This window comes from Hemitrygon akajei, chromosome 4 (assembly GCF_048418815.1).
Source record: "Hemitrygon akajei chromosome 4, sHemAka1.3, whole genome shotgun sequence".
In the NCBI taxonomy this organism is placed as follows: domain Eukaryota; kingdom Metazoa; phylum Chordata; class Chondrichthyes; order Myliobatiformes; family Dasyatidae; genus Hemitrygon; species Hemitrygon akajei.
The window spans coordinates 193838123-193865589 of NC_133127.1; the positions used below are offsets into that span (position 1 = coordinate 193838123).

Below are 27467 nucleotides of genomic sequence, written 5' to 3' on the forward strand. Positions count from 1 at the left end.
TGCCAGGGTCCAGGATGTTTCAGATCGTGTCCACGATATCTTGAAGTGGGAAGAAGAACATCCAGAGGTCATGGTACATATTGGTACCAATGACATAGGTAGGAAAAGGGAAGAGGTCTTGAAAGCAGAGTGCAGGGAGTTAGGAAAGAAGTTGAGAAGCAGGACCTCAAAGGTAGCAATCTCGGGATTACTGCCTGTTCCACGTGACAGTGAGTATAGGAATAGAATGAGATGGAGGATAAATGCGTGGTTGAGGGATTGGAGCAGGGGGCAAGGATTCAGATTTCTGGATTATTGGGACTTCTTCTGGGGCAGGTGTGACCTGTAAAAAAAGGACGGGTTGCACTTGAATCCCAGGGGCATCAATACCTTGGTGGGGAAGTTTGCTAATGCTATTGGGAAAGTTTAAACTAGAATTGTTGGGGGGGTGGGAACCAAACTGAAGTGACAGAGGAAAGAGAGGTTGGCTCACAAATAGAGAAAGCTTGGAGACAGTGTGAAAGAGAGGATAGGCAGGTGATAGAGAAGGGATGTGCTCAGACCAGTGGTTTGAGATGTGTCTATTTTAATGCAAGGAGTGTTATGAATAAAGCTTAGAGCGTGGATCAGCACTTGGAGCTATGATGTGGCCATTACAGAGACTTGGATGGTGCAGGGGCAGAAATGGCTACTTCAAGTACCAGGCTTTAGATATTTCAGAAAGGATAGAGAAGGAGGCAAAAGAGGTGGGGGCTTGGCACTGTTGATCAGAGATAGTGTCACGGCTGCAGAAAAGGAAGAAGTCATGGAGGGATTGTCTACTGAGTCTCTGTGGATGGAAGGTAGGATCAGGAAGGAGTCAATAACTCTACTGGGTGTTTTTTATAGACCACCCAATAGTAACTGGGACATTGAGGAGCAGATAAGGAGACAGATTCTGGAAAGATGTTATAATAACAGGGTTGTCGTGGTGGGAGATTTTAATTTTCCAATTATTGATTGGCATCTCCCTAGAGTGAGGGGTTTAGATGGGGTGGAGTTTGTTAGGTGTGTTCAGGAAGGTTTCTTGACACAATATGTAGATAAGCCTACAAGAGGAGAGGCTGTACTTGATCTGGTATTGGGAAATTAATCTGGTCAGGTGTCAGGTCTCTCAGTGGGAGAGCATTTTGGATATAGTGATCACAATTCTATCTCCTTTACCATAGCATTGGAGAGGGATAGGAACAGACAAGTTAGGGAAACGTTTAATTGGAGTAAGGGGAAAAATTAGGCTATCAGGCAGGAACTTGGAAGCATAAATTGGAAACATGTTCTCGGAAACATACGGAAGAAATGTGGCAAACGTTCAGGGGATATTTGCGTGGGGTTCTGTGTAGGTACATTCCAATGAGACATGGAAAGGATGGTACGGTACAAGATCAGTGGTGTACAAAGGCCGTTGTAAATCTAGTCAAGAAGAAAAGAAGAGCTTACGAAAGATTTAAAAAACTAGGTAATGATAGGAATCTAGAAGATTTTAAGGCTAATAGGAAGGAGTTTAAGAAGGAAATTAGGAGAGCCGGAAGGGGCCATGAGAAGGCCTTGGCAGACAGGATTAAGGAAAACCCCAAGGCATTCTACAGTATGTGAAGAGCAAGAGGATAAGACATGAAAGAATAGGACCTATCAAGTGTGACGGTGGAAAAATGTGTATGGAACTGGAGGAAATAGCGGAGGTTCTTAATGAATACTTTGCTTCAGTATTCACTACGGAAAAGGATCTTGGCAATTGTAGGGATGACTTACAGCAGACTGAAAAGCTTGAGCATGTAGATATTAAGAAAGAGGATGTGCTGGAGCTTTTGGAAAGCATCAAGTTGGATAAGTCTCTGGGACTGGACGAGATGTACCCCAGGCTACTGTGGGAAGTGAGGGAGGAGACTGCTGAGCCTTTGGCAATGACCTTTGCATCATCAATGAGGACAGGAGAGGTTCCGGAGGATTGGAGGGTTGCGGATGTTGTTCCCTTATTCAATAAAGGGAGTAGGGATAGCGTAGGAAATTATATCCAGTGAGTCTTACTTCAGTGGTTGGTAGGTTGATGGAGAAGATCCTGAGAGGCAGGATTTATGAACATTTGGAGAGGCATAATATGATTAGGAATGGTCAGCATGGTTTTGTCAAAGACAGGTCGTGCCTTACGAGTCTGATTGAATTTTTTGAGGATGTGACTAAACACATTGATGAAGGAAGAGCAGTAGATGTAGTGTATATGGATTTCAGCAAGGCACTTGATGGGGTACCTTATGCCAGGCTTTTTGAGAAAGTAAGGAGGTATGGGATCCAAGGGAACATTGCTTTGTGGATCCAGAACTGGCTTGCCCACAAAAGGCAAAGACTGGTTGTAGACGGATCATATTCTGCATGGAGGTCAGTGACCAGTGGTGTGCCTCAGGGATCTGTTCTGAGACCCCTACTCTTTGTGATTTTTGTAAATGACCTGGATGAGGAAGTGGAGGGATGGGTTAGTAAGTTTGCTGATGACACAAAGGTTGGGAGTGTTGTGGCTAGTGTGGAGGGCTGTCAGAGGTTATAGCGGGGCATTGATAGAATCCAAAACTGGGCTGAGAAGTGGCAGATGGAGTTCAACCCCAGATAAGTGTGAGGTGGTTCATTTTGGTAGGTCAAATATGATGGCAGAATATAGGATTAATGTTAAGACTCTTGGCAGTGTGGAGGATCAGAGGGATCTTGGGTTCCAAGTCAATAGGACACTCAAAGCAGCTGCGCAGGTTGACTCTGTGGTTAAGAAGGCATAGGGTGCATTGGCCTTCATCAATCGAGGGATTGAGTTTAATTGCTGAGAGGTAATGTTGCAGCTATATAGGACCCTGGTCAGACCCCACTTGGAGTATTGTGCTCAGTTCGGGTCGCCTCACTACAGGAAGGATGTGGAAACCATAGAAAGGGTGCAGAGGAGATTTACCAAGGATGTTGTCTGGATTGGGGAGCATGCCTTATGAGAATAGGTTGAGTGAACTCAGCCTTTTCTCCTTGGAGCGACGGAGGACTGGAAGTGACCTGATAGAGGTTTACAAGATAATGAGAGGCATTGATCGTGTGGATAGTCAAAGGCTTTTCTCCAGGGCTGAAATGGCTAGCACAAGAGGGCACAGTTTTAAGGTGCTTGGAAGCAGGTACAGATGGGATGTCGGGGTAAGTTTTTTACACAGAGAGTGGTGAGTGTGTGGAATGGGCTGCGGGCAGCGGTGGTGGAGACGGAAACGCTAGGGTCTTTTAAGAGACCCCTGGATGGCTACACGGAATTTAGAAGATAGAGGGCGATGGGTAAAACCTAGGTAGGGTTTTGTTTAGCACAGCTTTGTGGGCCGAAGGGCCTGTATTGTGCTGTAGGTTTTCTATGTTTCTAAATGCCTGCCAGAAAATGGACCTCAAGGTTGTATGTAGGAACATATACATCACTTGATAATAAATTTACCTTGACTTTGATTTGGAATAAAAGTTCCCTAAATTTACTTTGAAATTTGAACTTTGAACTTAATACAGCTTTACAGCTCTTCTGGGTATCCATGGCATGGCAATTTTCCTGAATTCCTGAATGCAAAAAAAGATCACTGCAGAATATTGCAGGTAGAGATCCAGAGACCCAGGTTAAATCCCACCCTCTGCCTATGTGGAGTTTGCACGTTCTCCTCATGACTGCCTGGGTTTGTCAGGTATCCTCCCACATTGGAAAGATCTGTGGGCTGGTAGGTTGGAGATAAGAGATGCAGAAGAAGCTAGAACAGGATAAAGAACACACACAGACTGCTGGAGGAACTCAGCAGGTCGGGCGTTATATATGGAGAGGAATAAACAGTCAACGTTTCATCAATTCTCACCATTTCCAGCATCGACGGAGTCTCTTGCGTTTCTCTAGGACAGAAGTAGGCCCTTCGGCCCTCAAAGTTGTACTGAATTAATGAATCAAAAGGCACATAATCCCTTCTGCCTGCGTATGATCTATACCCTTCCTGTAATGAGCTCCTAGTGCCTGTGAGGAGCACTGGAGAGCATTGGGCTCTGTGCTTTTCAGAGCACCCGAACTGGTTATTTGTTGTTTAATAAGAGTCGTTAATTGTTTGGTGTTTTGCTCGAGCGATCTACTTTTTGTAATGCGGTCTCCTGCTGCTTTCTGCTTAAGCTTGTTAAGTTTATTTTGATAGGCTTGGCAATTCCACGTTACCTGTAATATTTAAGTGCATGTCTGATTAGCACTAATCGCAGAGTCCTAGTTATGAGAATGCTATTTCTTGTGGTGTCGCTTGGCTGAACCACCGAAGTTCATTTGGAATTTTCATAAACAAACTCTTGTACAAAATAACAAACTTCACGACGTCATGTCTGTGACAATAAGCCTGATTCTGATTCTGAGTGTGGGATGGACAAACAGAACGATCATGAGCAAACTCCTCAGGGACACTCAGCAATCAGCATTTATTGGTAAATAACTGCAAGCAACGTTCACAAATCACATCACAACCGGGAGCTACACACTGACATTAACTGATCATTCCCACCACCACAATATGACTGAAACGCGACCAAGTGCGACATACCCAACCCCGTCACCGGAGAGTCAGTTACCAGGGCTGGAACGGGGGGGGGGGAGGGGAGCATTGAGGAGAGTGTTCCCATCAATTCTTGAAACGTTTGGGGAGTATTCCGTGTTCAAAGTATGGAGAGTGGTGCGTGTGTGTGAGTGAGAGAGTGAAAGACAGAGTGAGACATGAGAGAGCGAGAGACAGAAAGACATACATCAGACAGTGAACAAGAGGGACAGGCAGTCAGAGAGAAACAGAGAGAGGGAAGGGAGAGAGACAGACAGAGAGAGGGAGAAACAGAGAGAGAGACAGAGAGGGAAAAACAGAGAGAGAGAGAGACAGAGAGAGGGAGAAACAGAGAGAGAGACAGAGACAGAGAGAGGGAGAAACAGAGAGAGAGAGACAGAGAGAGGGAGGAGAGGAAATGACAGAGACAAAACGAGAGGTACATAGAGAGATAGGGACAGACAGCAGAGAGGGACCAGTGAGCGAGGGAGAGGGAGAGGGAAAGAGAGAGAGAGAGAGTGACAGAGAGGTAAATAGAGATATGGACAGAGACAGAGGGACAGTGAGTGAGAGCGAGAGAGAGAGAGAGAGAGAGAGAGAGAGAAAGAGAGAGTGATGGAGAAGTTTATAGAGATATGGACAGAGACAGGCAGTAGACAGAGGGACAGTGAAAGAGAGAGAGAGAGAGAGAGAGCAATATAGAGAGAGACAGAGAGATATGAAGAGTTCATGCATGCTCATGTCCATCAGAGGGACATATGTGTATGTGTGCTTTCACGTTTTCATCCTACATTCACACCAGTCTGTGCGTGCTGTGCTCATGTGTCTGTGTATTGCGAATAAGACAGTAGTTCACCTTAGTGTGACAGCATGCACATCCCCTGGCACGCCCGCATGTGCGAACATCTAACACAGTTGACACACGAGTGGGTCGTGTTAGATGCACCCCCCACACTGGCTCTCCGCCCCTTTCCTCACTCTGGCCAATGTTCAGGCAGTCAATGGGGTCTCCAGCCCAGTCCAAACACTAACCAAGCTTCCTACCTGCTCTCGGCCTCAGCAGGTCCTCACCAGCTCAGGCAGTCAGACAGTTAGACTTGGGCCACAACCAGGGTGATGGTACAATCAGCCCCTGGCGCACTCCCCACCCTCCCAGCCGACAGCCGACCCCTCCCCCCACCGCCCGCCCAGCCCTTTCGTTCAGTCTTTTGGTTCAGGACCAAGTTCCGCAGGTTGATAATAAACAAATGGACAGGAGGATATAGTTGTTTAGCAAGGATGTAATGCTAGGGTTTTATAAGGCATTGGTCAGGCTGCATTTGGAATACTGTGAGCAGTGTTTTGGGCCCCTTATCTAAGAAAGGATGTGCTGGCATTGGAGAGGGTCCAGAGGGGGTTCATGAAAATGATCCCAGGAATGTAAAGGTTAACATATGAGGAGCTGGAGGAACCTGACTGAAACCCATTGAAATTGAAAGGCTAAGATAGAGTGGATGTGGAGAGGATGTTTCCTATAGTGGGGGAGTCTAGGACCTGAGGACACAGATAGAGTGGATGTGGAGAGGATGTTTCCTATAGTGGGGGAGTCTAGGACCTGAGGACACAGATAGAGTGGATGTGGAGAGGATGTTTCCTATAGTGGGGAAGTCTAGGACCAGAGGACACAGATAGAGTGGATGTGGAGAGGATGTTTCCTATAGTGGGGGAGTCTAGGACCTGAGGACACAGATAGAGTGGATGTGGAGAGGATGTTTCCTATAGTGGGGGAGTCTAGGACCTGAGGACACAGATAGAGTGGATGTGGAGAGGATGTTTCCTATAGTGGGGAAGTCTAGGACCAGAGGACACAGATAGAGTGGATGTGGAGAGGATGTTTCCTATAGTGGGGGAGTCTAGGACCTGAGGACACAGATAGAGTGGACGTGGAGAGGATGTTTCCTATAGTGGGTGAAGTCAAAGTCCAGGGGGTACATCCACAGAATTGAGGTTCATCCCTTTACAACAGAGATGAGGAGGAATTTCTTTAGCCAGAGAGTGGCGAATCTGTGGAATGCTCTGCCACGGACAGCTGTGGAGGCCAAGTCACTGGATATATTTAAGGCAGAGGTTGATTAATCAGGGTGTCGAACGTTATGGGGAGAAGGCAGGAGAATGGGATTGAGAGGGATAGTAAATCAGTCATAATGGAATGGTGGAGCAGACTCAATGGGCCGAATGGCCTAATTCTGCTTTCACCTGGCAAATCGTTGGGAGTGGGAAGCTGGGAAAAAGTGGTGTGGTATGGAATTAACCAAAGGGAGCCGGATAACTAATACATTTTTGAGAATGAAGAGTTTGTAGGAGTTGTGTGGAAGTGAGTTAGAGATCCTAGATGGAGTGGCCATTATATTAAGTACACCTGCTCATTAATGCAAATATCTAATCAGCCAATCACATGGCAGAATCTCAATGCATAAAAGCATGCAGACATGGTCAAGAGGTTCAGTTGTTCAGACAAACATCAGAATGGGGAAGAAATGTGATCTAAGTGACATTGACTGTTGGTGCCAGACAGGGTGGTTTGAGTAAGTCAGAAGCTGTTGATCTCCTGGGATTTTCACATGCAACAGTCTCTAGAGATTAAAGAGAATGGTGTGAAAAATAATAAAAAATACATCCAGTGAGTGGTAGTTCTGTGGGTGAAAACTCTTTGTTAATGAGAGAGGTCAGAGGAGAACGGCCAGACTAGTTCAAGCTGACAAGAAGGCGACAAGCTCAAACAACCGTGTGTCACAACAGTGGTGTGCAGAAGAGCATCGCTGAATGCACAACACATCGAACATTGAAGTGGATGGGCTACAGCAGCAGAAGACCACAAACCAGTGTCCACTTTATTAGGTACAGGAGGTAGATAATTAAGTGTCCACTGAGTGTATAGATGACTAAAGGCAAATATGTAGATTTTGGGCCGAGTTCCAGATTCTGTAAGTGATGGAAACAGGAATTCAAGTGGTTTATGTGTGAATTGTGTGAAGGACTAACAGCTAAGACTGCTCCGCAGAAACCTGGTGGTATTCTCCAGAGTTAGAGTGCGCTACAGGAGAGAAACAGGCCCTTTGGCCCATCTAGCCTGTGCCAAGCTGTTACTTGACCTAGTCCCATTGACTGCACCCCGTCCTTAGCCTTCCATACATCTCCCATCCATTTACTTAGTCAAACCTTGCAAAAGTTGCAATCAAACTTGCAACCACAACTTATGCTCTCAGCTCGTTCCACACTCACGCCACACTCTGAGAGAAGAAGTTCCCTCTCAGGTTCCCCTTAATCATCTCACCTTTCACCCTAAACTCATGACCTCTAATTCTAGTCTCACCCAACCTCAGTGGAAAAAGATTGCTTGCATTTACCCTGTCTATACCCTTCATAATTTTATATAGATCTCAAATATCAAATCTCCCCTCATTGTCCTACACTTCAGGGAATAAAGTCCAAACCTTATTTAACCTATTAACCCTATAACTCAGGTCTTGAAGTCCTGGCAACATCCTTGTAAATTTTCTCTGCTCTCTTTCAACCTATTAATATCTTTTCTGTAGGTAGATGACCAGAACTGTATACCATACTCCAAATCAGGCCTCACCGACATGTTATATGAATCTCCTGTCCACTGTGTATTCATTGTTATTGACCATTCTTGTCCTCAGTGCCAATTCCACCCATGACACTGTTCAATGTGTGTGAAGTCTGTCAATTCACTAATGCAGGATTCAGACATATCACTGGGCTGGAAGGGACGGGTGGGCCGAGGGAAGGAGGGCAGTTGAGGAGGAGAGAGCTGAGAGACCACCATCCTAAAGGTGAGCTTGTAGGTTGAGTCAGTGATGAGGAAGGCAAATGCAATGTCAGTAGTTATTTTGAGAGGATTAGAATGTAAAGGCGAAGATGTAATGCTGAGGCTTTATAAGGCATTGGCCAGACTGAGTACTGTGAGCAGCTTTGGACCCCTTTTCTGAGAAAATATGTGCTGGCATTGGAGAGGGTCCAGAGGAGGTTTATGAGAATGATCCTGGGAATGAAAGGGTTAATGTGTGAGGAGCGTTTGATAGCTCTGGGCCTCTACTTGCTGCCGGTAAGAATAATAGAGGGGGGGGGGGGATCTCATTGAAACTTACAGAATGTTGAAAAACCTAGATAGAGTGAATGCGCAGAGGAAGTTTGCTTAGTGGGGGCAGGGGGTTCTTGGACTACAGGGTACAGCCTCAGAAAAGAGGGGCATTCATTTAGATCAGAGATCAGGAGGAATTTCTTTAGCTAGAGGGTCGTGAGTCTGTGGAATTCATTGCCACAGATAGCTATGGAGGCAAAGTCACTGAGTATATTTAAAGCAGAGGTTGATAGGTTCGTTATTAGGCGGGGCATCAAAGCTTACTGAGAGAAGGCAGGAGAATGTGTTTAAAGGGATAATAAATCAGCCATGACTGAATGGCTGAGCAGTCTTGATGGGCCAAATGGCCTAATTCTGATCCTGCGTCTTCCAATCTTATACATAAAGAGGATTATAGTGTTGAATTAGGCTCTCCTGGTCTAGGCTATATTTATTGACAATCTTAAGGTCGGCCAGGGTGGAGCTGATTGGGTAATTCCCCTGCCAATCAAGCTTGGCATCCACCCTGCTCTAAGTGTACAAGATTGACTTTATGGATATAACTTATATCTAACTATCCCCCATAGACTGCTTCCTTCTGGAGAAATTATCCAGCTGTTAATTGGGAGAAGTTGCTGTAGTTTCCCCTATTCTTTGAGTAAACCCTGTTTTCAGAGTGTCATACACACCGGGCCAACTCCCAAATCCTTGGCTGATGCATAGTCGTCAATAAATACTCTGGCTGAACTATTGATCTGCGTGTGACAGAGGGCTGCCTTTTGTCTGGCGGGAAAAGGTCTGATCATTCTCCAGTGGCCCCAGTCACAGACGTGTTGGCGACATCACTCTTTCGCCTCGGCTAACTTGTTGTTGATCTCCTGGTTTTTCTCGCCTTCCTCCGGGTTGGTGGGTGGTGCGCTCTCGGCCGCCTTTTTCTTCACTGCCCGGCTAGATGTGCTGTGTTTCTCTTTGGCTTTGCGAGGCGTTTTATGGCTGGACGGCTTTTTTGGTTTTGATGTCTGGGCGCTGGGCTTCTCCGACTTGAAGGAAGAGGCAGAAGTGTGGGGTGGGGAAAGGGGGTGAAAAATAATTGTTAGAATCACAATATTATACAACATACACTCAGTGCCACTTTATTAGATACACCTGCTCATTAATGACAATATAACAGCAGCCAATCATGTGGCAGCATCCCAATGTATAAAAGCATGCAGACATGGTCAAGAGGTTCAACAAGCATTATAATGGGGAAGAAGTGTTATCTACATGACTTTAACCCTGGAATGATTGTTGTTGCCGGTCAGTAGGAAAGGTAAAGGGCTGGTGGTACCCCCTCCTCCTTCCCGTTCTCCTATGGATAGGAGAAAGGGAAGGAGGAGGGGTACCAGGGAGAGGTGATAGGCACCACCTGGCTTCACCTATCACTTTCTAGCTGTCCTCCCTCCTGTGCCCCCTACCTTTTTATTCTGGCATCTTCCCCCTCCTTTCCAGTCCTGAAGAAGGGTCTCGACCCAAAACGTCAACTGTTCATTCATTTCTATAGATGCTGCCTGACCTGCTGAGTTCCTCCAGCTTTTTTTGTGTGTGTTGCTTTGGATTTCCAGCATCTGTAGACCCTCTTAAGTTCAGATGCTGTAAATTTTGAGCAACACACACACAAATGCTGGAGGAACTCAGCAGGTCAGGCAGCAACAATGGACGGGAATAAACAGTCAATGTTTCCACCAACCCTTCCACCCTGATGACTTACAAATGTCTACAGATGTACCGTGGAGAGCATTCTGACTGGCTGCATCACCGTCTGGTCTGGAGGGGCCACTACACAGGATCGGAAAACACTGCTGCAAGTTGTAAACCCAGCCAGCTCTGCCATGGGCACTAGCCTCCCCAGCATCGAGCACATCTTCAAAAGATGGTGACTCAAGAAGGTGGCATCTGTCATTAAGGACCTTCATCACGTAGGAGATGCCCTCTTCTCATTGCTACCATTAGGGAGGAGGTACAGAAGCCAGAAGACTGACACTCACTACTTTCGGAACAACTTCATCCCCTCTGCCATCAGATTTCTGAACGGTGCATGAACACTTGCTCACTATTCCTCTTTTTCTTGATGCATCATTTGCATCAAATCAAATGATCAAGTGTCGCCACACTTCAGCGCCAACATGGCATGCCCACACGACTTAATAATCCTAACTGGTACGTCTTTGGACTGTGGGAGGAAACTGGAGCACCTGGAGGAAATCCACATGGTCACGGGGAGAACATGCAAAATCCTTACAGGCAGCAGCGGGAATCGAACCCTGGTCTTACAGCTGACGTTTTAAAGTGTTGCACTAATTGCAAAGCTGCCATGTTGCCATTGGCCGCATTGAAATAAACAAAAGATGCTCCCCAAAACTGCCTCCCCCATAAGCTACTGGTGACCAGGGTGAGAGAACGTGGGGCTGCGGGTTTTGCCTTTACCTTGGCTGGCTCTCTGTAGAACTCGCTGTAGAGGCTGCGTATCCTGCGTTCCGGACCCTTGGAGTCCGCTGTCCCCGGCTTGATCATTTCTGGCCGCTTACTGAACTGGCCCCTGAAGGTGGTGTTGTAACTGGTTTCATGGGCGACCTTCACCTCTGGAGGGTGGTACGTTTGCTTGGGCTTGATGGCCTTTGTGGGTTTGACGTCCACTGACCAGGCCCTGAACTCGTTCCTGCGGGGAGACACAGTCGGTCATTGCTTTGTTACTGCCACGTGAACTGAACCGAGACACAATGAAAAACTATTGTCTGTGTGGTATCCAAACAGATCATTCCATTCATAAGTACATCATACTATTAAAAAAGAGGAACTCAAAGTGCAGAATAGAGTGCTACAGTTACAGAGAAATTGCAGAGCAGACAGACAGTAAGGTGCAAGGTCCATGGCAAGGTAGATGGCCAGGTCATGAGTTCATCTTTAGCAGAGTCATAAGCAGGCCCTTCAACCCATCTAGTCCGTGCTGACCTGTTTTTCTCTCCAGTCCCATTTACTCACACCTGGACCATACCCCACCCTGTCCCTCTCATCCATGTTCTTATCCAAAATTGTTGCAATGGAACCCTCACCCACCACGTCCACTGGCAGCTCGATCCCTACTCTCACTTCACTCTGTGTGAAGAAGTTCGCCACTCAAAGTTCCCATTAAATATTTCACCTTTCACCCTTAACCTATGACCTCTAGTTCTAGTCTCACCCAACTTGAGGGGAAAAATCCTGCATCTACAGCTCTCATAACTTTGTATACTTCTATAAAATCCCCCCTCCTCCTCCTGCGCTCCAGGGAATAAAGTCCTAACCTGTTCAACCTTTCTCTGTAACTCAGGTCCTTGAGTCCTGGCCATATCTATATAAAAGTCTGTCGAAGAATCAAATAAGACTGGGTTAGTAGCTGTCCATGAGTGTGGGGGGGATGAGCGCTCTAACTTTTATTTCTTCAGTCGAGAGAATATCCATAGTTGGGGGGGGGGGTCCTTGATTATGCTGGCTGCTTTCCTGAGGCAGTCGGAAGTGTAGGTGGAGTTCATGGAAGGGAGGCTGGTGTGCGTGATGGACTGTCATTTCTAGCAGTTGCCTGTGAGACAGACAGCTAGCAATGGGCACACCCATTTATACATCAACATGTGTTTATTTGCATGAAGAGACCTCCGTCGGTCATGGTCAACCATGGATGTTGTGTCCTAGCTGGCTAGATACACAAGCCGGGGCTGTACGATATGGAGAGCAAGCTGTTGCCCGTGTAGCAAGCTCCCCCTCTCCACACATCTGATCAACCCAAAGCAACGGCAGAGACCGATACAGTCTGGTACCAGCAGCGACGCAGGAGTTGCCAGTCAGCGTTGAACTCAGTGTAGGACTGCCTCAGGGACTCCAGCTCCGGATATTTCCCTCGGGATTTACTCCCGAAGCCTTCCTCGTGAGTGGGTATAGCCACAGGGCAGCTGAGGTTTGAGATCAGAGTTTTCCTTCTCCGAGATGAGCTGCCAACCACGGCTGATGAGCCCTACTTACACATACACAGATTTACATTAGGCTCACTAGGATGATCACCATAATCATCGTGTGCTGTGTTGCATGATGTGAGTGATCATGGTCTTTGACCATAATTGTTTCTACAGAAGTGATTTGCCATTGCCTTCTTCTGGGCAGTGTCTTTACAAGATGGGTGAGCATCCTAGCATCAAAATCAGAATCAGGTTTAATATCACTGGCATAGGTTGTGATATTTGTTGTTTTATGGCAGTAGTACAATGAGAAGAGGACATGCCCTGGGTGACAAGGGTCCTTAATGGTGGATGCCGCTTTTCTAAGGCATCGCCTTTTGAAGGTATCCTGGATACTGGGGAGGTTTGTGCCCACAATGGAGCTGGCTGAGTTTACAACCTTCTGCAGCTTTTTCTGATCCTGTGCAGTGGCCCCTCCATACCAAACAGTGATGCCACCAGTTAGAATGCTCTCCATGGTACATCTGTAGAAATTTGCGAGTGTCTTTGGTGACATACCAAATCTCCTCAAACTCCTAATGAGATTTAGCTCTGTCATGCTTTCTTTGTAACTACCTTGATATGTTGGGTCCAGGATAAATCCTCAGAAATGTTGACACCTATGAACATGAAACTGTTCACCCTTTCCACAGCCGATCCCTCACCTCTCTTTTATTCTTTATATATCTGAAAAAACGTTTTGTGTCCTCTTTTATATTGTAGGCTAGTTTACCTTCATATTTTATCCTTACTTTCCTTATGGCCTTTTTAATTTCATTCTGTTGTCTTTTAAAAAGTTCTCAATCCTCTAATTTCCTACTAATTTTTGCTACGCCATATGCCTCTCCTTTTGTGGTGTCTTTGACTTCCCTTGTCAGCCACAGTTGTCTCACCCTCCTTTTAGAATACTTCTTTTTCTTAGGAATGTGACTATCCTGTGCCTCCAAATTGCTCCCAGAACTTCCAGCCCCTGCTGTTCTGCCATCATCCCTGCTAGTGCCCACTTCCAATCAACTTTGGCCAGCTCCTCTCTAATGCCTCTGTAATTCCCTTTACTCCACTGTAATACTGATACATCCGACTTTAGCTTCTCCTTCTCAATTTGCAGGGTGAATTCTCCCAAAGGTTCCTCTACCTTAAGCTCCCTATTCATTACACAATGCCCAATCCAGAAATGCCAACCACAAGATGCTCTAAAAATCCATCTTATAGGCATTCTACAAATTACCTTTCTTAGGATCTAGCACCAACCTGCTTTTCCCAATCTGCCTATATATTGAAATCTCGTATGATCATCACAACGTTGCCCTCTTTACATGACTTTTCCATCTTCCTTCGTAATTTGTAGCCCACATCCTTGCTGCTGTTCAGAGGCCTGTATATAACTCCTATCAGGGTCTTTTTACCCATGCAGTTTCTTAACTCTACCCACAAGGACTCTACATCTTCTGATCCTATGTTACCTCTTTCGAAGGATTTGATTTCATTTTTTTTTACCAATAGAGCCACCTTGCCCTTTCGGCTGACTTGCCTGTCCTTTCAATACAATGTGTATCCTTAGACGTTAGGCTCCTACCTATAATCTTCTTTCAGCCACAACTGAGTGCTGACCACAACATTGTACCTGCCAATCTCTAACTGTGCTACAAGATTATCTACCTTATTCCATGTACTGCAGGCATTCCAATATAACACCTTCTGTCCTGTATTCATCACCCTTTTTCATTTTGCCCCTATGTTACACTTGGACTCACCCCACTGACTGCAATTTTGCCCTGTCATCTGCCTGGTCTTCCTCACAGTCTCACTACACACTGCATTTGCTTGTAGACCAACTGCTTCACCCTCAGCCCTATCACTCTGTTTGGTAACTTCCACAGAAGAGATCCTAATGATACAGAAATCTGAAACCCTGCACCCCACAACACTTCCTCAACCATACATTACATCATAATATATAGGAGCAAAATAGGCCATTTGGCCCATCGACACTGCTCTGCCACTTCATCATGGTTGATCCATTTCCCTCTCAGCCCCAATCTCCTGCCTTCTCCCCGTATCCCTTCATACCCTGACTCATCAAGAATCAACTTCTACCTTAAATATACCCAATGACTTGGCCTCCACAGCAACTTACATAACCATAGAACAATTACAGCACGGAAACAGGCCATCTCGGCCCTTCTAGTCTGTGCCGAACGCTTACTGTCACCTAGACCCACCAACCCGCACTCAGCCCATAACCCTCCATTCCTTTCCTGTCCATATACCTATCCAATTTTTTTTTTAAATGACAATACCAAACCTGCCTCTACCACTTCTACTGGGAGCTCATTCCACACAGCTACCACTCTCTGAGTAAAGAAGTTCCCCCTCGTGTTACCCCTAAACTTTTGCCCCCTAACTCTCAACTCATGTCCTCTTGTTTGAATCTCCCCTAATCTCAATGAAAAAAGCCTATCCACATCAACTCTATCTATCCCCCTCATAATTTTAAATACCTCTATCAAGTCCCCCCTCAACCTTCTATGCAGAAACCCAGGTAACATTCTAGTAAATCTCCTCTGTACTCTCTCTATTTTGTTGACATACTCTTTCTATTTTGTTGACTTGTGGCAATGAATTCCACAGATTTACTAAAGAAATTCCTCCTTATCTCCGTTCCCTCTATCCTGAGGCTGTATCCTCTGGTCTGAGACTCGCCACCATAGGCTCCCCCCATCAAACGCTCCACATGTGCCTTACCCTCACTGGCGCGTGCCACAGGCAGCGATCCAGAGATCACTACCCTGGAAATCCTGCTCCTCAGCTTTCCAGAGGAGCCAGCATGAGGAGCGCTGAAGACTGACAGACTCATGATTGACTCTTAAATTAGCCCGTAAAAAGACACTCACCCCCCCCGGGATGATTATACAGCAGTAATCAATGCTGGCCGTCTGTGGTGTCTAAATGTGAAAAGCAAACACTTTCAGACAGATGCAGCCTGATGCTATAATTATATCTGCATGCTGTAGCCAGCAGTCTCACAGTCTGCTAACAGCTCCACTACACTCGCTCTGTGTTGTCACTTCCTGATACCGGGACCCCAACATGAGACCTCCCTCCTGGACCATCTGATGGGAGAAAATTAATTGATTTTTGTTTGATAATTCATCATTGGAAATTGTTTGGGGCATCATGGTGGTGCAATGCTATTATACTCATGGCGCCGGGGTTTGGAGTTCAATTCCAATGCCGTCTATAAGGAGCTTATCGGGATTGCTTCAGTTTTATCCCACAGTCCAAAGATGCACCAGCTTGTAGGTTAACTGGTCATTCTAAATTGTCCTGTGTTTAAGCTGGGTTTAAATAGGTGGATTGTTGGGCTGTATGGCTCACAGTGCTGAAGGGATGGTTCCATGCTGTATCTCTAAATAAATAAACAATTAAGAGATAGATAAATGAACGAGCGAATAAATAAATAAACAAACAAACAAACAAATAAATAAATGGCTCCTTATTATCCCCAACTTCAAAATAACAACCCATGGTGGAGCTGTTTAATTAAACCCACAGGGTCTAAGTGGATAATAAGCCTACTTGAAGACCTGCCCAGAGCAACACACACAAACTGCTGGAGGGGCTCAGCAGGTCAGGCAGCATCTACGGAGAGGAATAAGCAGTCAACGTTTCAGGCCAAGACCCTTCATTGGTCCCGATGATCAGTCTCTGCCTGACACATCGACTGTTTATTCCTCTCCATAGATGCTGCCTGGCCAGCTGAGTCCCTCCAGCATTTTGTGTGTGAGAGTTTGGATTTCCAGCATCTGCCGAATCTCGTGTTGAACAGATTCAACACGAGTCTTCAGTTCTTCAGTTCACTGGGCTTGCGGACCAACTCAACACCAATCAGCAGCAAAGTCATACAGCAAGCCTGTTAGAAGCTTTAGAGAGGGTGTAGAGGGGATTTACCAGGACACTGCCTGAATTAGAGAGCGTGTCTTATGAGGAAAGGTTAAGCTCCTCTTTTTGGAGCAATAGAGTGATGGATGATATCTCTGCAGATTCCTCCAAATTGCTGTGCAATTGGATAGAATGGTTAAGAAGGCATATGGTATGTTGGCCTTTAATGGCTAATACTTGGGGGCTCAGTATAAACTGATTGGAGGGAAGTATGGGGGGGGCAGGGTGGCAGATATCAGAGGCAGGTTTTATACACAGACATTGGAGGGTGTGTGGAATGTGCTGCCGGGGTGGTGGCAGAGACAGATACATTAAGGACATTTAAGAGACTCTTAAATAGGCACATGGATGAAAGAAAAATGGAGGGCTATGTCGAAGGAAAAGGTTTGATTGATCCTGGAGTAGATTAAAAGGTCAGCAAAACATCGTGGGCCCCCGTCACCCTGCTTCTTTCTTCTCCTCCACCCACTCCTTCTGCCCATTACCCACACACCCTTCCCACTTGTCCCCCACCCTCCCAACCTCCCTCAGTTGGTTCCACGCTCCACTTACTATCAGATCCCATTATCTGAAGCCCTCCACTGTTTCCACCATCATCTCCCAGACTCAGTCGCTCTCTCCACTCTCCTCTCCTCCATCTGCCTATCAGCACTCCTCATCTGGATCCACCCATCACTTCCCACCCTCTGTCACTACCTCCACTCTCCCCTCCTCCATCTGTCTGTCATTCTTCTTCACTTTGATCTCAGCCCCATAAAATTGGATCTGCCCATCACCTCCCAGCCTCGTTCACTCTCTCCACTCTCCCCTCCTCGATCTGCCTATCAACCCTCCTCACCTGGATCCACCCATCACCTCCCAGCTCTTGCACCACTCCTCCTCTCACCTCGCTTCTACTCTTTCAGTCTAGATGAAGGTCTCGACCCGAGACATCGACTGCCCACTTCTCATGCTGCCTGCCCACAGAGTCCCTCCAGCATTTTGATTTTCTTTTGGCTCCATGATCATATTGAGGACTGGGGCAGGTTTGTGGGACTGAGCAGCCTCCTCCAGCTCCTATCTCCTTGTGGATGCCTGCTCCCACCTTCCAAAGAATGAGACACTCTGGCCAGAGAGACAATGAACATGAAGTCTATGAATTTTAACACAACAATTGAGTTTAACCCAGAGAAGTGTGAAGTGATTCACTTCGGAAGATTGAATTTGAAAGCAGACTACAGGGTTGATGGCAGGATTCTTGTCAGCGTGGAGAAACAGAGGGATCTTGGAGTTCATATCCATAGGTTCCTCAATGTTAGACACAAGTTGATAGAGTGCTTAAGCTTGTGTATGGTGCGTTGGCCTTCATTATTCAGGGAGACTGAGTTCAAGAGCTGTGAGGTAATGTTGCAGCTCTATAAAACCCTGGTTAAAGCACACTTGGAATATTGTGTTCAGTTCTGGTCACTTCATTATAGAAAGGATTTGAAAGCTTTAGAGAGGGTGCAGAGGAGATTTACCAGGGTGCTGCCTGGATTAGAGAGGGTGCAGAGGAGATTTATCAGGATGCTGCCTGGATTAGAGAGCATGTCCTATGAAGACAGGTTGAGTGAGCGAGGGATTTTCTCTTTGGAGCTAAAGAGGATAAGAGGTGACTTGATAGAGGGGTACAGTTGATAAGAGGCATCTAATAAGTGGACAGCCGGATACTCTTTTCCAGGGTGGAAACGGTTAACTGGAGATGACGCAACAGAATTTTAAACTGATTGGGGGAGATAGCTTTATTACACAGAGAGTGAGGGTTACTTGGAACAAGCTGCCGAGGGTGGTGGCAGAGGCAGATACATTATGGACATTTAAGATGCTCTTTGATGGATTACAGAAACACGGAGGGCTATGTAAGTGGGAAGGGGCAGGTTAAAAGCTCGACACTACACCGTGGGACGAAGGGCCTGCACTGTTCTATGTTCCGTGTTTAACTCTACTGGCACGTTACCTGTACGAAGTGGCCGTCCCTCTGTCCTCTTTGATCTGCCTGTTTAGAGCGTCTGCAGCTTTGCCCTTTGCAGGGTCCTGCACGGCCGCCGTCCCGGCTGACGTTTGCGCTGCCGATCCACCGGGCTCCTCCCCGCTGGGCACTGGGGTCTGGCTCCCTCTCTCCCCCTTGGGAATCCAGGGGTGCTGGTCGCTCCTCTTGGGGATGGGCCATGCCTTGAAATCCTTCTTGTACTGTGTCTCCTTCTCAAAGGGGGTGTCGGTCGGGGTGTACTCCTGCTTGGGCTTACAGCTGGGCTCGGGGCGGACCTTCCAGGGACGGTAGTCCTGCCTCATGACCGACTCCCGCCTCGAGGCTGGTCGGATGTTTCCTGGTGCCAACACGGCATCGGTCACCGCTTCAGATGCCTGGTTGCGGCAGAACAGGGGTGAAAAAGAGATCGTGAAAAGATATGCAACCCATCCAACAGCAACTACACCACAATTTAGGATCTAACTGTGATCAAGGAGGACGGCTATCAAAGATGGCCGCAGAGATCTGGATGAGCTGGAGAAATAGGCTGGGAAGATGGCAGGTGGAATTTAATGCAGACAAGTGTGAGTCATTGCACTTTCTGAGGACAAATCAAGGTAGGACTGTCACAGTGAATGGTAGGGCACTGAGGAGTGTGTTAGAACAAAGGAACCTGGGACGGAAGAGATTCTGGCCGATGCTGGAAATCCAGAATGACACACATACACAAATGCTGGAGGAACTCAGCCGGTTAGGCAGCATCTAAGGAGAGGAATAAACAGTTGACGTATCGGGCCAAGACTTTCATCAGGACAGATTGTTCTGATGACTATTTATTCCTCCCCATAGATGCTGCCTGACCTGATGAGACTTCCCCCCCCCCCCCCCCCCAGCATCTTGAGTGCGTTGCTCCATAATTCGTTGAAAGTAGCATAATGGGTAGACAGGGCAAAATGACAGTTTTTGACATATTCAATAGACAATAGGCAATAGGTGCAGGAGTAGGCCCTTTGGCCCTTCGAGCCAGCACCATCATTCACTGTGATCATGGCTGATCATCCACAATCAGTACCCAGTTCCTGCCTTCTCCCCATATCCCTTGACTCCGCTATCTTTAAGAGCTCTATCTAACTCTTTCTTGAAAGCATCCAGAGAATTGACCTCCACAGCCTTCTGAGGCAGAGCATTTCATAGATCCACAACTCTCTGGGTGAAAAGGGTTTTCCTCAACTCCGTTCTAAATGGCCTACCCCCTATTCTTAAACTGTGGCCTCTGGTTCTGGACTCCCCCAACATCGGGAACATGGTTTCTGCCTCTAGTGTGTCCAATCCCTTAATAATCTTATAAGTTTCAATCAGATCCCCTCTCATCCTTCTATATTCATCTTCATCATTGTATGCTGTGTTGTGTGACAAGGACGATCACAGTCTTGACCACAATTGTTCTTGGCAAATTTTTCTACAGAAATGGCTTGCCATTGCCTTCTTCTGGGCAGTGTCTTTACAAGACGGGTGACCCCAGCCGTTATCAATACTCTTCAGAGATTGTCTGCCTGGCATCAGTTGTTGTATAACCAGGTCTTGTGATATGCACCGGCTGCTCAAACGACCATCCACCACCCACTCCCATGGTTTTACATGACCCTGATGGGATGTGGGGTAGCTAAGTAGGTACCTCGCTTGCCCAATGGTGACCTACAGGCTAGCAGAGGGAAGGAGTGCCTTACATCTCCTTTGGTACAACCCACCACCCATCTTGGCACATTAGCTTTCATAAATCAGATACTGAGTACAGGAATTAGGATGTTATGTTGAAGTTGTATAATAGTGAGGCCAATTTGGAGTACTGTGTGCAGTTATGGTCACCTACCCACAGGAAAGATATCAATGAGATTGAAGGAGTGCAGAGAAAATTTATAAAGATGATGCTGGGACTTGAAGACCTGAGTTATAGGTAAGGTTTGAATAGGTTAGGACTTTATTCCCTGGAGTGCAGGAGAATGAGGGGAGATTTGATAGAGGGATACAAAATTAAGAGGGTTATAGATAGGGTAAATGCAAGCAGGTTTTTTTTTTCTCTGAGGTTAGGTGAGACTACAACTAGAGGTCCTAGATAGGTTAAGGGTGAAAGGTGTAATTTCTAAGGGGAACCTGAAGGGGATCTTCTTCACTCAGAAGGTGGTGCGAGTGTGGAACAAACCGCCAGTGGAAATGGTGGACGTGGATTTGATTGCAACATTTGGAATCTGGACTTCATTTCAAGCTTGATTGCTAAAGTTTGCTAGAGTTGTTCGAGAGGGTTTGAACTAATTTGGCAGGGGGATGGAACCTGGAGTGATAGTGCTGAAGATGAGTTAGGTGGTTTGCAAACAGAGGCAATGTGTAGTGAGACTCCTAGCAAGGAGAGTCTGATGATAGGGCAAAATGGCAGTCAACAGGATGAGTTGCAACATTAAAAGTGGACAAAATCAAAAAGGGAGAATACAGGACCGAAGGTGATATATTTGAATGTGCACAGTATACGGAATAAGGTAGATGAACTTGTATCACAGTTACAGATTGGCAGCTATGATATTGTAGGCATCACTAAATCATGGCTGAAAGATTATAGCTGGGAGCTTAATGACCAGGGATACACATTGTATTGAAAGGACAGGCAGGAAGGCAGAGAGCAACATTACTCTGTTAGTAAAAACTGAAATCAAATCATTGGAAAGAGGTAACATAGGGTTGGAAAGTGTTGAATTGTTGTTGAAGAGCTAAGGAACTGCAAGGGCAAAAAGTCTCTGATGGGATTTATATACAGACCCCCAAACAGTAATCAGTTTGTGGTCTACGAATTATAATGGGAGAGAGAAAATGCAGCCCAAAAGGGCAAAGTTACAATTATCATGGGGGATTTCAATATGCAGATTGGTGCTGGATCCCATGAGGGGGGATTTCTAGAATGCCTATAAATTGTTTTTTTTAGAGCAGCTTGTGGTTAAGCCCGCTAAGGGATCAGCTATTCTGGATCGGGTGTTGTGCAATGAACCAGAATTGAATAGACAGCTTAAGGAAAAAGAACCCTTAGGGGAAAGTGACCATAATATGATCAAATTCACCCTGAAATTGGAGAAAAAGAAGCTGTATCAGCATTACAGTGGAGTAAACGGAATTACAGAGGCTTGGGAGAGGAGCTGGCTAAAATTAATTAGAGAATAACGGCAGAGCAGCAATGACTGGAATTTCTGGAAACAACCCGGAAGGTGCAGGATATATGTATCCCAAAGAGGTAGACGTATTCTAAAGGCAAGATGACGTTAGCAGTGGCTAACAAGAGCATAAGACCATAAGACATAGAATCAGAATTAGGCCATTCAGCCCATTGAGTCTGCTCTGCCATTCCATCATGGCTGATCCTGGATCCCACTCAACCCCATACACCTGCCTTCTCGCCATATCCTTTGGTGCCCTGACCGATCAGGAAACTATCAACATTCGCCTTAAATATACCCATCGACTTGGCCTCCACCCCAATTTGTGGCAGAACATTCCACAGACTCACTACTCTCTTGCTAAGTAAGTTCCTCCTCACATCTGTTCTAAAAGGGTTGCCCCTCAATTTTAAGGCTGTGCCCTCTAGTTCTGGATACCCCCACCATAGAAAACATCCTCTTCACATCCACCCTATTGAGTCCTTTCAACATTCGGTAGGTTTTAATAAGCTCCCCCCCACTGCATTCTAAACTCCAGTGAGTACAGGCCCAAAGCTGCCAAACACTCCCCATATGTTAACCCTTTCATTCCCAGAATCATCTTCATAATCCTCCTTTGGACTTTCCCCAATGACAACACATCCTGAGATATGGGTGCCAAACTGTTGACAATACTCCAAGTGCAGCCTGTTTAGTATCTCATAAAGCTTCAGCAATATCTCCTTGTCTTTATATTCTACTTCCCTTGAATACACTTCTAAGTCCCTCTGCAGCTCTGCCATTTGAACCTCTCCCCAATTAGATAAAAGACTGCACTATTGTTCCTTTTACCAAAATGCATTATCATACATTTCCCAACACCGTATTCCATCTGCCAATTTTTTGCCCATTCTTCCAATTTGTCTAAGTCCTGCTGCAATCACATTGCTTCCTCAGTGCTATCTACCCCTCCATCTATCTTCATATCATCAGCAAACTTTGCTACAAAGCCACCAATCCCATCATCTAAACCATTGACAAACAATATGAAAAGCAGCAATCCCAATACTGACCACCCACTAGTCACCAGCAGCCAACTAGAAAAGTTCCCCTTTATTCCCGCTTGCTGCCTCCTGCCTGTCAGCCAAGTACTCCAAGTGGGGTCTATTTTAGGTCTTATATAGCTGTAACATTACCTCATGGCTCTTGAACTCAATCCCATGATTGATAAATGCCAACACACCATATGCCTTCTTAACAACACTGTCAACCTGTGCAGCAGCTTTGAGTGTCCTTTGGACATGAACCAAAGATCTCTCTGATCCTTCACACTGCCAGGAGTTTTATCATTAATACTATATTCTGTCTTTAAATCTGACCTGCCAAAATGTACCATTTCACACTTATCTGGGTTGAACTCCAAATGCCATTTCTCAGCCCAGTTCTGCATCTTATCGATGTCCCGCTGTAACATCTGGCAAACCTCCAGACCATCCACAACATCCCCAACCTTTCAGATAGGTACATGGAGCTTAGAAAAGTAGAGGGGAAGTGGGTAAGCCGAGCAATTTCTAAGGTAGGGGCATGTTCGGCACAACTTTGTGGGCCGAAGGACCTGTATTGTGCTGTAGGTTTTCTATGTTTCTAAAAGTTATGGGGAGAAGGCTGGGAACTGGGGTTGAGGAGGATATAGAAAACCAGGATCAGCCTTGATTGAATGGTAGAGCAGACTCGATGGGCCAGGTGGGCTAATTCTGCTCCTATGTCTTATGGTATCATTAGGTTTCCAAGATAGTACTACCAATATAAAGTAAAGTTTTGCAGGGTGCTGATAACACTACTAACTTTTGAAGCTTTGCATTTGAATCATTTGAACAACCTACAATTTTTGCGGTACTCTGAGGTGGCCACACTCCGCAGCTGCGGCCTGCAGCCATCGGCACCCACCTCAGCACTGATTTGACCCCGTGCCTGTGCACTCAATTTCAGGGACTCTGCAGATCATGTTCTCTGTGTTATTTGTTTACTTATTTATTGTTTGAACAAGTTGTTCCTTTTTTTTTGCATATTGGGTGTTTGTTGTTCTTGGTTTGCGTGACTTTTTCGTGGATTCTATTGTGTTTCTCTGTTTTGTGGCTGCCTGTAAGAAGCTGAATCGAGGCTGTGTTTGGTATACACACATTGATCATAAATTACTTTGAACTTTGAATACTGACTAGGTCGATGAAAATTGGTTTATTAATGTCACATGTTCTGAGATACAGTGAAAAGATTTAGTTTACATACCATCCAATTTCTGAACAGATCATGAATCCATGCACACTACCTCACTTTTTGCCAGGGCAGGTCTTAGACAGTGAACGGTAGGGCACCGAGGAGTGAGGTAGAACAGAGGGACCTGGGATTACGGGTCCATAATTCATTGAAAGTGGCATCACAGGTAGACAGGGTCATAAAGAAATCTTTTGGTACATTGGCCTTCATAAATCAAAGTACAGAGAATGTTATGTTGAAGTTGTGTGAGACGTTGGTGAGGCCAAAGTTGGAGTATAGTCTGCAGTTTAGGTCACCTACCTTCACGAAAGATGTAAGCAAGGTTGAAAGAGTACAAAGAAAATTTACAGGGATGTTGCCAGGTCTGGAAGACCTGAGTTAGATGGAAAGATTGAATAAGTTATGATTCTATTCCTTGGAACATAGAAGATTGAGAGGATATTTGATAGAGATATACAAAATGATGAGAGGTATAGATAGGGTAAATGCAAGCAGGCTTTTTCGACTGAGGTTGGGTGGGACTGCAGCCAGTGGTCATGGGCTAAGGGTGAAAGGTTTAAGGGGAACGTGAAGGGAAACTTCTTTACTCAGAGGATTGTGAGAGTGTGTCACGGGTTGCCAGCACAAGTGGTGCATGTGCTCAATTTCAATGTTTAAGAGAAGTTTGGATGGTAGAGATATGGAGGGCTATGGTCCCAGTGCAAGAAAATGGGAGTAAGCAGGTTAAATGGTTCAGCGTTGACTAGATGGGCCAAAGGGTATCTTTCTGTGCTGTACTTTTCTATGACTTTTTATCTTCTTATTGTAATTTAGTTTTTTTTAATGAATTGCACTCTACTGTTGCCGCAAGACAACAAATTTCATGATGTATGTCAATGATACTAAACATAATTCTGATTCAGACAGATCATTCCATGCATCAGTAATAAAGGAGAATGCAGAATATAGTGTTACAGCTACAGAGAAATTGCAGTGTAGATGCAGTGCAAAGGCTACACCTAGGTGGGTTGGAAGATCAGCGATTCATTTTTGTCAAATGGCATCCATTCAAGAGTCTTTTAGCACGATTGCTGGAGCTGAGCATGATGTTCTCCCAGGGGCTTGTCTAATGGTGGGTCTAATCCGCCCATTCCGGTGCAGTGCGGGTACGAGTAAGTGGAGGCTGTCATTTGTGATTGTTCAGTTTTCCTTTCACTGCTCGGCACAGTGGAGTTCACTCTCATGTAACACATCTCCCTCCTGAACACATTTACTCCAGGTGTATCTATTGTGTGCAATGTCTTCCCAGTTTTTTGACGTTACGTTGAATTTCTTCAGGCTGATTTTGATGCCATCTTTGAATGTTTCCTTTGCCCACCAGGGGCTTGCAGACCTTGCTCCAACTGGGAGTAAAGGATCTGTTTGGGGAGACGCGAGTTCGGTATCTGGATGACAGGACCTATCCGTCAGTGTTGGCGTTGCTTTATCATGGTGGAGATGCTGTTCATGTTGGCCTCCTCCAGTACACTGGTGTTACTGTATCTATCATTTCAGCTGATCCTCAAAATCTATCTTAAGGTTCAAGTTCAAGTTAATTATCATTGAACCATGTATGAATACATGCAAATGAAACAGCGTTCCTCTGGGGCCAGGTGTGAAACAGACACTATACAAGGCACACACAGCACATTCAAGGCAGCAAGCAAACATGTAGTCACACAAAGTATATATATATATATATCCCTGAGTGACATGTCCACAAATTGACGGTGCCCTTCCCAGCAGCCTGCTGGCAAACACACACAGACATGCACACAATCCAGCTTGTCATTCCACTGATCAAACATTAGAGGGCAGCACCACCAGGAAATGCCAGCTCCCAACTGGGCACGGACTTCCTGAGGCTACACTGCCTCCGGCTTCTCCGGTCCGGGACTGCAGCTGCAGGTAAACCATGGCTTGAGGCCTCATCCTCACTACAGCTGAGGCCACACAGCTCCTCTGCCATCTGTCGCGCCGACAAACGAGGGGAGCGGGCCTGCGGCATCCTACGTTATCAATGTCCGACAGGGTCTTGCGATCACAAGCGGAACGTGCAAACCAGTCACCTGCCATTGTACTTCACGCACCTCCGCGCACCAACTCCGATGCCTTCCTGCAGCAAGCAGTAACACGGTCCACACCGAGTCCGGTTCCTCCGCCAATGAGCAGCTCGCTAATGGGGTAGGCCCACAGGGTCTGAGGTTCTTAAAGGTCCAGCATTGTCTTGCAATCATAAAAACGATGTTTAAGAGAGACAAAAACACCTTTGTTTGGTCCCCTGAGAGGCTGTTATGTCCGAGCGCACTGCCACCTTATCAGAAGTCTTTGGTGGTATTGTTCCAGGGCTTTCAAGTGTCTACTGTAGGTGATCCATGATTCAGCTCCATACAGTAATGTAGGAAGGACGGTTGCTTTATAGACCAAAAGTTTTGTTTGGACCTTATACCCGTAGGACAGAACAATGCAGCACAGGAAGAGGCCCTTTCATCCAAGAGATCTGCACTGGTCACAAAGATAAATTAAACTAAATCCATTTTTCCTGTACAGGATCCATAACCCTCCATTCCCCACCTATTCATGTGACTGTGTAGAAGGTTCTTAGATCCTGTGGTACCTGCTTCCAGAACCTCCCCTGGCAGTCCATTCCAGATACCCAGTACTCTTCACAGAAAAATGCTTTCCCCTCAGAACTCCTTCAAACTTTCTTCCTCACACCTTAAATGCATTTTCTCTAGTGTTGGACCTTCCTGCCCTGGAAAAAGATTCTGACTGTCCATACTCTATCTTGGATGGTGAGGTGGAGATACGTCTCTACCACAGTGTAAGGAGCTTTTTCCCTCCGCCAGCCTGCAGTTCACCACAGGGCAAGGTGTAGCACCTGCTTAGCCCCCCGAACAGGGTCACATGAAGCCACGGGAGCAGGTGGTGGATGGTCGTATGAGCAGCCGGTGCAGATCACAAGTCCTGGTTATGCAACCACTGATGCCAGGCAGACAGTTTCTGAAGAGTATTGATAATGGTTGGGATCACCCGTCTCACTGCGCAGAAGAAGCAATGGCAAACCACTTCTGTAGCAAAATTTGCCAAGAACAATCATGGTCATGTAGACCATTATCACCCAGAACATATGATATGGCACATAATGATGATGAAGGAATGGTGGTGAAGACTCGATGGGTTGAATGTCCTAATTCTAATCCTACATCATATGGTTTTGCAGTCTTATTGGTCAACACAACCTGTCCCTGTGCTGCACTGTTTTATCTTGTAATAAACCGCTGTCAATCATTTAAAGCCAGACATCTTGTAAGTTTGCAAATTATTTCCAAAAAGCCTGATGGTTAGTAATTTCACATCAGAATTGTC

The 27467-nt window shown here is 46.0% G+C and overlaps 1 protein-coding gene across 1 annotated transcript in view; it reads right to left on the reverse strand.

Moving 5' to 3' along the window:
• Window positions 1–4439: 4439 nt before the first annotated feature.
• Window positions 4440–27467, reverse strand: part of map6a (microtubule-associated protein 6a) — a 45512-nt gene continuing 22484 nt past the window's right edge. Inside the window, exons 2-4 of the mRNA XM_073044299.1 lie at window positions 18619–19025; window positions 11161–11392; window positions 4440–9734 (exon numbers count right to left, since the gene is read on the reverse strand). Coding sequence (XP_072900400.1) covers window positions 9537–9734; window positions 11161–11392; window positions 18619–19025 — 837 coding nt within the window. The 3' untranslated portion in view covers window positions 4440–9536. The remainder of the gene's footprint in view (window positions 9735–11160; window positions 11393–18618; window positions 19026–27467) is intronic.